This window comes from Suricata suricatta, chromosome 13 (assembly GCF_006229205.1).
Source record: "Suricata suricatta isolate VVHF042 chromosome 13, meerkat_22Aug2017_6uvM2_HiC, whole genome shotgun sequence".
Classification (NCBI taxonomy): domain Eukaryota; kingdom Metazoa; phylum Chordata; class Mammalia; order Carnivora; family Herpestidae; genus Suricata; species Suricata suricatta.
This window is the reverse complement of record NC_043712.1, coordinates 49,611,786-49,623,982: the sequence shown is the minus strand read 5'-3', so window position 1 is coordinate 49,623,982 and position 12,197 is coordinate 49,611,786. Positions and strand designations below refer to the sequence as shown.

The window sequence follows — 12,197 nt, the reverse complement described above, 5'->3', positions numbered from 1 at the left end:
ATTAACTGAGACCTCAATGCAGAGAGAGTAGAAACTCTAACAGTGTTCTCAACATTTTTTTTGGCATCATGGAAACTGGGTGGCCCTTTGCTGTAGATAGGGATGGTAAATTGGAAACATTAGGTCCAGTCCAATAGCACTTGGGTCAGAAGAAGAAAAGTTGTATCTCTTGACATCCAGAAACAGGGGCCAAGACAGGATTAGGAATGCAAGAGGTTTGTTGGGGAAAAATATGAGGGAAGCAGAGGAAGCCAGAAGATCTATCAGACTACAGCTCAGCTGTCCCTAGGGAAAAAAAGAGAGAAAAAGAAAGGTTGGATAGGAAGAGTCTCAGACCACAGTACAGTGCTGAGAAAGGTTTGGCCAGCCAGTAGGACGTCCTTAAGCAGAAATCACTTGTTAGGAATCTTAGGAATAGAGCTGCTTTGGTATCCATGCGGAGCTCAGCTATAGGCTGGGAGCAGCCCATGGGCAACAAGAAGATGGATTCAGAGTACATTTGGGCCATCTGTTGATTAAGTTCTCTGCAGCAAATCTCTGAATGACACATCTTTATGGCCACCAAAGGAGTTAATGTAAACTAAGCAAGGGTGTAGAAAGAAGTTTCTGCCCTAATCAATGTTCAGTTTGATTCAAAATATGAGAGATACTATGATTTTCAACTCCTTTTACTTAAGCAGCTTTAGAAAAACCTAGGTAGGGGCACCTGGGTGGCTCAGTTGGTTAAGCATCCGGCTTTGGCTCAGGTCATGATCTCACAGTTCGTGGGTTCAAGCCCCGTGTCAGGCTCTGTGCAGACAGCTAGCTCAGAGCCTGGAGCCTGCTTCAGATTCTGTATCTGCCCCTCTCTCTGACCCTTACCTGCTCGCACTGTCTCTGTCTCTCCAAAATAAATAAAAACCACTAAAAATTTAAAAAAAAAGAAAAGAAAAACCTAGGTAATAATGTTGATCTACATAAACATTACCAAGCATACAACCAAAAACAGATTGATTTCTACAACTGTGTGTATATGCAGACATCTTAAATTCTTCCATTTTTTTTATCTTAACATTCTCCTTTAAGTGCTCAACTCCCTTAATTCTTGGCAATAATGAGTATTTTATTTTTTTTTATTTTATTTATTTTCAAGAGAGAGAGAGAGCATGAGTTGGGGATATGGGCAGAGGGAAAGAGAGAGAGAGAGATGGACAGAATCTTAAGCAGGCTCCACACTCAGCATAGAGCCCCATGCAGGGCTTGATCCCACAACCCTGGGATCATAACCTAAGCTGAAATCAAAAATTGGACACTCAATCAACTGAGCAACCTAGGAGCCCTAGTGAGTGTTGCATTTTAAATATAAGACTCAGGGGCACCTGGGTCGCTCAGTTGGTTAAGCGTCTGATTTTGGCTCAGGTCATGATCTCCATATTCATTGGATCCAGCTCCACATCAGGCTCTGTGCTCACAGCTTGGAGCCTGGACCCTGCTCCAGATTCTGTGTGTGTCTCTCTCTGCCCCTCCCCCACTTGTGCTTGGTCTCTCTCTCTCTCTCTCTCTCTCTCTCTCTCTCTCTCTCTCTCTCTTTCAAAAATAAATAAACATTAAAAAAACTTAAAAATAAAGATTTAAAGACATAAGCACATAGAAGCAATTTGAAGACCATAGATGTCTCTCCTTGCCACTAGATGTGTTAATAATGTGCACTTCTATCTAGGAGCAGAGGGAATTGTAATTCTTTTTCTATTTTGTATGTTCTTTTCATTGTCTAAGTGTAGATCTGAATCACAGCTATTATCAGCTTTCTCAAGCCAAGTATCCCAATTTTGGAAATTGTGTTCTTCTCTCCTTTTGGTAGGAATGGGCAATAATGTGTCTTAAAATGTTTGAGGAAATTAAAAAGAGAATTCTCTACATATTTTGAGAAAGTAGCTGCCTTCATTGAGTTATTTGACTGTTTTGCCATCTTTTATATGTCAAAAACTAGGCCTCAAAATCCATACATTTTTTTCTAACCCAACACCTAAGAAAATGATGTTTCCCCTTATCTGAAGAGATAAGAGGCTTGTGAAGAGGGTCCCCCCAATTCTCTCTAGAATTCAAACACTGTCATTTCTATACTTGTTTGTAATCAATTATGGAAATGTCACATCTTACCTGTAGATCAAGTCCACATTATTATATGCAGTGCACACTCTTTGATGGAATTTCTTCTGATATTTTTTAAATACATTGTTCTGTGAGGGTAAGTTTCTCTACATGTTTTTGTTCATTTTCCGTTTTCATTTTGTTGTTGTCATCGTCACTGTTTTAATGACTCCTTGTCTTGTCAAGGTGGCTATTTATCTACCTTAAAGATAAAAATAAGTCCTTTCAAGCATTACTCCCCCCTACCCCACACCATAAAGGTTATTTTGCTAGAGTAATGGAGTTTCTTTTCATTGACATTCTGGGACAGATCTTTAAATTCAGCTACATCTGGTCACCTTGCCTCAAACCATCTTATAGCAGTTACTCTAAATCAGACCTGAACTACGCACGAACATCTGTACCGAGAATTATGAGGCCCAGCTGAACATTTTGGACCAGCATGTTCCATCTCACTTCTTTCTGCCTTAACCTTTTAGCAATTATCTTTACAGTCCTTAGAAATGGTAATTAAAGTTGGTAAAAGAACAAACAGAATACTGAAATGTTTTTAAGCTCCAAACACCAGGTATATAAATGTCAGTGACTTAACTATGGTCATAAGGATGTTTTTATTAACTCCCCCCACCGATCTTCTTGGGGATCATATTTAGCCTTTCCTTGAGGGAGTATAACACTGCTAATCAGCTCACATAGTTGGCAGCCATTAGCTAGGGACACCTGAAGCCACTTCAAGAACCTTTATTTTCCCAGACAAGCGTGCTGTAGCAGTAGGTATGGATAGGTGTGTTGGCATCACAGTCTCCGTCTAAAGAGATGTAGTCACTCCCCCAATAAAACAACCAACAGTACTTCCAAAGATAAATAGATGGTTTTCTAAAGTGACTCTCGGAACAAAGAAAGCTTTTTTTATTCAGTGACACTGCCTACCTGCTCTCTATACAGATTTTTGAATGTGTGCACACAGAGTTGCTAATCTCAGCATAAACTAATGGAGCCTCTTCTGATTGGTGACTATGACTTTGGAGACCTTTATAAATATTATTTTGGTGCATACTCTTATAAGTCTGAAATACTTCTCCTTCAGCATTATAATGAGAAGATTTCTTTAGTAAGATTATATGCCCATAATTTTTTTCCCTATTTTTTACATTCAAGTTACTGTCTCATTTCTCCATCTTCCTATATTAGATTTTTCGTACCAGGGGTGAGATTATAGGGATTACTGGAAGGAGACCCACTGAGAGTAGGGTGAATTATGTTTCATTGCATTTGGGTCCATTAGAATAGTACTAACAGGAATAGGCTGTCAAATGATTAATTTCCTTGTCCAAATCAGGGACCCTTGTTTATTGCTAAGTGGAATTTACTAATGTCAGGCAAACACAATTTGTTACCAAATGTTAGGACCTTTAATAAAGGTAGAAACATCTATATTTATTTTTATTTAGAATCTACTTCTTAGTAAATTTAGTCCCAAAATTTCTTTTAGCACCATTCACATTTTTTATTTTGATCAATATTTTAAGGGCTAATGATAAAATATTCATCCTTTGGCTTGATTTCCTTCAAACCAGAAGTAACTTATAGTTTTATATTAGGAACAGATTTTTCTCTTCCTTCCATTGGTCTCTGAGTCACTTTGATTTTTAGAATCAGATTGTAATGATGTTGTGCAGCAGGGCTACCTTTGGGTTCTTTGAGTCCATACAAATTCTTATTTCCTCTTATTACTTGATAGGGATTCTCACAACTGGAGCTAGAGATTTTTGGGGCGGGGGTCAAAGAAACCTTTCTGTCCAGTTATTTATTTAATAAACATTTAACTGTCCCCCTTGTGCCAAGAACTTATAGCCCTGGCATCAATCATTTCACTCTCCATTGGCATTTAAATACGGGTATGTATTCAGACAGCACAGTAGCCGGTTGCCTAGGTGGTTTAGATGAGATTACTTTAATGAGAATTTACAGCCTCACTATCTTAATTCTTAATTAACTATGAGCCAAAATATGGGCACAAACAGATGTTATAAAATCCTTTCAGTAGAAAAAAACGTTTAAGAGTGTGGTTTTCAGTGCTATACTTTGTGAGTAGTGTTGAAACCTAAATACTACCCATGGGACATAAACTTGGCTACATTTCAACTTTCACAGAACTAAATGAAGAAAGAAGAACAATAAACTGATAATTGGAGGGCATGTTTGTATGTTTAAACTTCTAATATTTCTACATCTCTTTCTCCCATCCTGGAAGGGATGCCTTTCCAAGAGCTATAAGAACATTACAGAGGCTTCAAAGCTCTGGCTGTAATCCACTCCTATCATCAGCATTGCAGTTTGTATAGAAATTTTGACTCTTCCTTGATGGTGGTGGAGATTCCAAAATGTGAACCAATTGCTCTGTGTTTTAACATTTCAAATTCTAGTCACAACCCATAGAGCAAACTTGTAAGTAGCGCATTCTGAAGGAGGATTCTCATCTTTTATTCCACCAGACTTGTTCATTGTGAGCTGACAGTTGTGAGTCAGAATACTAACCAGTGTTCTCTGGAGCCACTGAGAAGTCGAGTAGATTATAATGGGACCAAATGTGAAGCACGAGATGAAAGTATATGTAGACATGATTTGAGTTTCTGACTGTATCTTAAAGCCAAATGCAAAACCTTTTATTATTCAGTGCCTTTGGTTTTTAGTTTTAAACTACCTTTCCCTCCTTTTCCCTCTAAGGGCTAGAGAATAGAGAGTTACTTGAAAAACTCCCTTGTTTCCTGTATTTACCTATGTCCTCTCTAAAATCTCTTTATGTTTGATTTCTCAGCCCCATTAGAGAGAACATATACCACAACAATAAATTGCTTCCATGCCTTCCTGGATCTAATGAGAGTCTATTCTGGGAGCTGTATTTCTACATTCCTGGGTTCTCTATGGAGTACTCTGGTGTGCCAACAGTGAGAAAGAGGAGTCAATGTTTGAAGCAGGAAATGAGACTGTAATTGGAGAAGCAATCTTCATTACAGGGCACAAATTCTAGCACATGACAGTTTTTGTGCTTCCTGAGTAGTCCTGGGGAGTCTAGAAACCCTATAGAAATAGATAGGTGTCTCAGTAATGATGACTTCTTTCTTGCCCTATTTCTGTAGGTGAATAACAGGTTTGAATACAACAGAGACTTGAATTTTTTAGAGATACTGTCTCTGGTTCCTAATCTAACAGAGCCACTGGCTATGTGTAAAATTCCTCCACTTCCCACGTTTCTGTTTTCTCATCTGCAAATCAACACCACTGAATCTAAAACATAATGGAGTACCAGTTCTGATGCATTTTTTATGATATGCTAACTACCTTATAACTGCAGGGGGAGTTTTGACATGTTAGGTGTAAAGTAATCATGTTTTCCAAACCAAAAATCAGGGAACCTGGTATAACCATGGGAAATAGAATTTTTAAAACGTGAGATTTCCTGGAGATTTTCAAGTTGAAGTCAGTATTTAGTTGAATTCAGGGGCTGGGGATCGATAGCTCAAACAGCCCTAGGCTGTTTTAAGAAAAAATTACAATAAGTTGACTTGAATATTGTCAGAAATGTATTTGCATGGAAAACCAATAAAAGAAGGCCTAGATACTGTGAAAATTAGTATGCTTGGATTGTCCTTGTTAATATTTTCTGTTGGCATAAATAAGCCATTCAAGATAGATCCATTTTAGGTACTGGTGTTCCCTGGGTTATCTTATCCCACATTATCTTCTCACGCTCCATCCTGTCCCTTGGCAAGCTCATTCAGGCCACGTATCATCTCTCCCCATAGGATGCTAACACTTACATATCATCTCCAGACCAGTCTCTTTCCACGGCACAGGGCTCAGCTTTCTTTTTCCAAGGCACCTTGGCCTCCCCATCTCTGGAATCAAACCCTGCCTCTAACTCACATAATTGCTCTTCCCACTGTATTTCCTGATTGTTGAACGTGCTGCTATCCACTCTTCAAACCCAGGCAGAAAATATAGACAGACATAACCTGACTTATCACTTGCATTCACCTGGCCACCCAATCTTCTGGTTCCTTCCTTTCCTACCAGCCCCTTGGGTCTTCATGAGTTCTCAGCAAGGTAATTGCAGTGATCAGAAACTGGTCACCTCATCTCCAGTCTTACCTCCTCAGAGCCACCAAGATGCACTTCCAAACTCGTAAGTCCAAGCATGACTGGCTGTGCCAGTCTTTCAATGAGCATGATTCATAATCTGGCCCCTGCACATGATACAGATTCTGTTCTCATCCCTTGCTCTCATGTCCCTCCACACTCTTGCCATGCTAGATTACTTAAAACAGAACAGGCATCTCAAGCCTTAATGCCTTTCTCCAGGCTGTTCTTCCTAGAACAAAATCCTCCCTTTAACAATCCCATTCCCCTTGTCAAGCTAGTAAATCCCTACTCACTTTAAACTCTTTCATAATCCTTGGGAGAGGTAATCACTCTTGCTCTGTATTCTCCTAGCATCCTGTGCTTACCTAGAATTTTTCATTGTATTAATTAGAGCAGGTAAGCCATAGTAACAATGTCTAACATGGACAGTGGTTCCAACACAGTGGACTGTTACTTCTTGATCAGGTTACCATATTAGGTAAGCAAACAGGTCATGGGATGGCCTTCCTGCCTGCAGTCATTCAGGGAGTCAGGCTAATGGAACTTCTGACACCTTTAATAAATGATTTCGGGGGTACCTGGATGGATCAGTTCGCAAACCATCAGACTGTTGGTTTCTGCTCAGGTCATGATCTCGCAGTTTGTGGGACTGAGCCCCATGTCTGGCTGACAGCACAGAGCCTGCTTGGGATTCTCCCTGCCACCCCTCCCTCTTTGCCCCTCCCCCATTTGTACATGCTTGCAGGCATTGGTACTATCTCCTAAAATAAGTAAACTTTAAACAAACAAACAAAACACAATTGACTTAAGATTTCCCTGTCGCTGTCTCCATTCAAAACAGACCTGAAGGCAATAGAACTTGGAGGAAGGAATGCGGCAGATTTTTATGAGCAGGCCTGGTATATCACCCATTACTTCTACGAGCTAAAACTCAGCCATCTTAACTGCAAAGGAGGCTAGGAAATGTGCTCTAGGTGTACCAGTAGTAATGAAAAGATGTAGCTTTCGGTGAGTATCTAGTAGCCTCTGTCACATCCAAGTGGTTGTTAGGATCGTGCCCTGAAAGGAAGAAATATGTCCTATAGTAAAGCTCCTGGCTCTTGACAGCACTTGAATAAATGTGTATACATACAAATGAATGACAAAACAAATGAGTAAAATACTACTTTGGATTTAAAGAATTTTTAAAACTCAGGTTGAAACAGAAGTATAAGATTTACATATTTATGTATCTTTATATATGTGTACATATATATATGTTTATTTTTTAGAGAGAGAGAGAGAGAGAGACAGAGAGTGGGGGGGGAGGGGCAGAGGGAGAAGGAGACACAGAATCCGAAGCAGGCTCCTGGCTCTGAGCTGTCAGCACAGAGCCCGACACAGGGCTTGAATCCATGAACTGTGAGATCATGACCTGAGCTGAAGTCTGGCGCTTAATTAACTGAGCCACCCAGGCACCTCTGTATCTTTATATGGTTATGTATCTCCTTCCTTGTAATAGTATTTCTAAAACACACAGAATATAATAATTATTATCCATGGTTGATAGATACAGATACAGATATTCAAAATTAACTTAATATTGACCAAAGTAATTTGGATACTTTAAATTGCCTAATTAGTAATAGTGTTCATGAATAGAAATTAAATTAGGAACAGATATGCACAAGATATCTATAGGGAGAAAATTATAATTACATTCATTGAACTTGTATGCTCTTATCTATTCTCAATATCAAATTGAATTTTAGTTTAATTAAGTCCTGATGCCTTCTTATCATATAAAATATTTGGGAAGTTGAACATTTTAGTACGAATCATGAGTCTTATAAAATGTCAAGATTCTTAGGGAATACAAACAGAAATGCTTTCTAAAACAAATTTACAGCTATGACTGGAAGTTAAAGTATAAACCAAATGGACAAAGTGCTTGCTAATTATCCTTCCTTTTTGTGGCATTGAGTATTCTTTATATTTGACATCCCACTTTCTCTCTTGGCAGATATTTGAGTCATTTTGTCTATTTCTTTAATCAGTTTAACAAAAGAAACATGTTTTTTTTTTATAGGCCCAAAAGTTCTCCCAAAGCAAATGCACATAAATTTATCAGTCTCTTGAGATTTTAGCTTTTAAAAACTATATCATTGCATGACTGAAGATGGCCACCATTTTGAATAATGGAGTTAGAATTCAAAATATCCTAGGATTATCAGAGAAATGATTAATGAAATGTGAACTTTAGTAGTAATTAACATATATTAGTCCTTTCGCAAACAGTAACATTAAAACACATGATTTCTGGGTCACTTTAAATTCAGGTTTTGGAGGCATCTGGGTGGCTCAGTTGGTTAAGCACCTGACTCTGGATTTCAGCTCGGGTTTTGATCTCTGGGTCATGAGTTCAAGCCCCACACTGGCCTCTGCACCAGGCATGAAGCCTACTTAAGAAAAAATAAAAAAAAAAAAAAATAAAATAAAATGGGCACCTGGGTGGCTCAGTCAGTTAAGTGTCCGACTTCGGCTCAGGTCAGGATCTCATAGTCTGTGGGTTCAAGCCCCACATCGGGCTCTGTGCTGACATCTTAGAGCCTGGAGCCTGCTTCGGATTCTGTGTCTTCCTCTCTCTCTGCCCCTCCTATGCTTGCACTCTGTCTCTGTCTCTCAATAATAAATAAACATTTAAAAAATTAAAAATAATTTTCATTCTGACCTTTTTGAGAGAAGGTTGCACAAATGTGGCTATTCTTTATCTAGGACTCGAACTGTGAGTGGCCCTGAGCACTGAGCCCATGAATTTGCAATGCACCCAATGGGAAGTAGAGAATCCATGAAAACTTCTGATCAGGGACTTTACAAAGTCAAGACAGGTTTTGAAGTACATGTAACTACACACTCAAGGAATGATTGATGCTGACGAGAATATAAAAGAGAAATTTAATTTTAAATGAACAGGTATGAGTTAAGTTAACCAGAAAGATGCATTTCTAAGAATAAGTCTGCAGTTCTACCTCTGCTTCTTTAGTATTGGTTAATTCTTATGAAACAGTGGAGGAAACACTGGTAAAACAATGAAACAAGATAACCTCTCATTGACCTGGCTTCTTGATGATTATATCACTTTTCTATTGCTGCCATAACAAATTACCACAGGTTTAATGGCTGAAAACCATACATCCATACTATCTCACGATTTCTGTAGGTCCATAGTCTAGCAAGGCATGGCTGGATTCTCCATTGAGTCTCACTGGGCTAAAATCAAAGTATTGACCAAAGATGTAGCTCTCCTCTAGGACCAAAGGGCCTTTTCCAAGCTCTCCACTGTTGGCAGAACATCTTTTCTTCTCAGACTTCCCATGTGCCCCCTTGATCTTCAACCCAAAATGACAGGTCAAGTCCTTGTCACACTTTAAAATGTTTTTGACTTTCTCTCCTGCCTTCAGCCCAGATAAAGTTCTGTTTTTAAGGTCTTCTATGATTATATTGGCCCCCCTTGGATGATTCAGGCTACTAACCCTATTTTGAAGTCACCTGATAAGTAAACTTAATTATGTCTGCAAACCTCCTTTGCCATGTTAAGCAATAAATATAGTCTCAGATATGATACTAGGGAATTAAGGGACCCAAGATTCTGTCTACCCCAATGATATCGACTATGCTGTATAACAGAGGTTAATTACATATAAATTATAGAAAATTATATTCCTTTCCAATGGGCGTAAGGATTAAAATTATTTTAATTTATTATGAATTATTACAGACATTTGAAGAAGGCATAAATTGACATGAATAGCCTCATATTCTTAATGATATTACCAATATCATAAAAAGGTATAAAGCTGAAAAGATATACAAATTGAAAAGTTAAGCCCATATGAAGATAATATAATACCCATTTACAGTATCCATTACAGACATTATAAATATCATCAAAGAAATTCATGTAAGTTAAAAGCTTGCATTTTTAATTGTTCCTTGAGCAGAATGGGCTTTTGATAATAATATTGTTGAATACTTACTATATGTAAATCGCTGGGGCAAGTACACCACATGTATTATCTCCTATCTTCTCAGCAATGATATCATTCCTATCTTACATTGAGTAAACTGAGGTTCAGAGAGGTATCGGGAAGCCTGGGTGAATTAATTGTTCCTTGGATTTATAGGAGGTACTTAACAATTTGTCCTTCACCAAAGGAGGTTTGAGCAGCTCAGTAGCACAATGTGATAATGATAAGAAAGGAGTTTTAGAGTCAGACCTGTATTTGAGTCCTCATTTCAACACTCACACTTGACAAATTCCTGAAACCCTTTTGCCTCCAGTTCCTAATTTGTAAAGTGTGGCTAATAACAGACACCTCCTGGGGCTGGTGTAAGATAACATGTGTAAAGAACCTGGTATGTGATAACTCTAGATAAAAGTTCTCCAATGCCTCCCTCCAGAGTAGCTGAAGTGCATCTGGTTCTAAAGCATTTGAATAACTTGGAAAGTCAGTTATGGGCTCAAGCCAGCTTCTCCTTATCTGGGAGATATTTAACATCAGGATCCACCTAGATGCTCAGATCCGTAGGACTAAGGTTAGATCCCTGTGGGTCCAAGGCACCTATACAGCGCATAAATATGGATAGCCCAATAGAATAAATCTAGGCACCTGACCACACTTGATCTGGCCTCAAAGATAACTTACAACCACTGAATTCTGACATCGCGCACCAGTCAATTAAGAGGTGCCAACTTAGCAGTGGACTTTCCTGGCATCCATCTAAGGAGCCACATGCCAGAATATTCTAGTGGCTCTTGCATTAGTATGTATTTGCATGCATTGTTTTTGATTGCTCTAATCAGACTTGAAATGACTCCAAGAAGTTTCTTCAACTCAGAGACATTAGTTCTTCAGTGTCCCCTCCCTCCAGGCTCTGTGTGAAGGCTGAATTTGCTATCTTATCTCCTTAGGTATGTGGAGACCAAAGCCAAGGAGCTGTTTTCCTGAGAGAATTCACGCTAATTCGAAGAGAGAGCCTTCATGAAGATTTCCTGTCTGACCTCTTGAATAGTCACAAAACTGAAGACCCGGTAGGGTGTTTCTTTTATTTATTCTTAGAAACACTGAAGTTCTGTTGCTAATTCTAACTTGTGGTGGTGGTTGGTTTTAGCAAATCCAAAAGGGCCAGATAAGATTTTCTCATACCCATGACCAGAGGGAAGCAAAGCGATCGTGCAGTGGACAGACTGTATGGGGCAACTTTCTACCCTCTCCTGGGTCTGGCAAGCCTCAGCATTTTACTTGAGTATTAAAGTTTGTTTGTGGCTGCCTGTGGAGGACTCACATTAAAATAACTGATGTTTTGCCAGCAAGTCTGAACATGAAATGGTAATAATTTAAATGATTGAAGGAAAAAGGAGATTTATATGTAAATTGTTTTATGAGTCAATGGAAATTCCACCATCTTCCCATACTGGTTTCTTTGTGGATATTTTTACTTCAAAGTGTTCGTCATATTTATCTTATGAAAGTTTGTTTCTCTGGTGGTGGTTTTGGAAGAAAAAAATGAAAGTTTCCAAAATGAGTTCTTAGATGAAAACAAGTAGTATAGTTGACTGGAGATGTCAAGATTTAGGGTCCGCTCTACCTGCAAATCAAGCCATAATTTGTATTCTGTACTTTATTGTGACAATTGGATGGATAAATTCTGAAAGTTTTAAATGTGACTCTTCATTGTGATGACATTTTGCCCGAAAGGGTCCACATTGGAATTAGAGCATCACAGAGGATTTCTTGTCCACTCAGCAAATAATGATTTAGAACATGTCCAAAGCAAACACACACGTGGCTTTATTTCTAGCACCTCTATCCTGCCCCTCTCTCAGGAGGGTGTTTGGGGGACATTAATCTCACAAACTTCTAGATATTGAGTAAATCAGTTCT

At 38.7% G+C, this 12,197-nt stretch overlaps 1 protein-coding gene across 1 annotated transcript in view; it reads left to right on the top strand.

Annotated features, from left to right (window-relative positions):
- The window catches only part of ADAMTSL1 (ADAMTS like 1), an 877,850-nt gene that overhangs the window by 227,572 nt on the left and 638,081 nt on the right, over positions 1-12,197 (top strand). Inside the window, exon 2 of the mRNA XM_029920114.1 lies at positions 11,225-11,344. Within this exon, the coding sequence (XP_029775974.1) occupies positions 11,225-11,344 (120 nt within the window). The remainder of the gene's footprint in view (positions 1-11,224; positions 11,345-12,197) is intronic.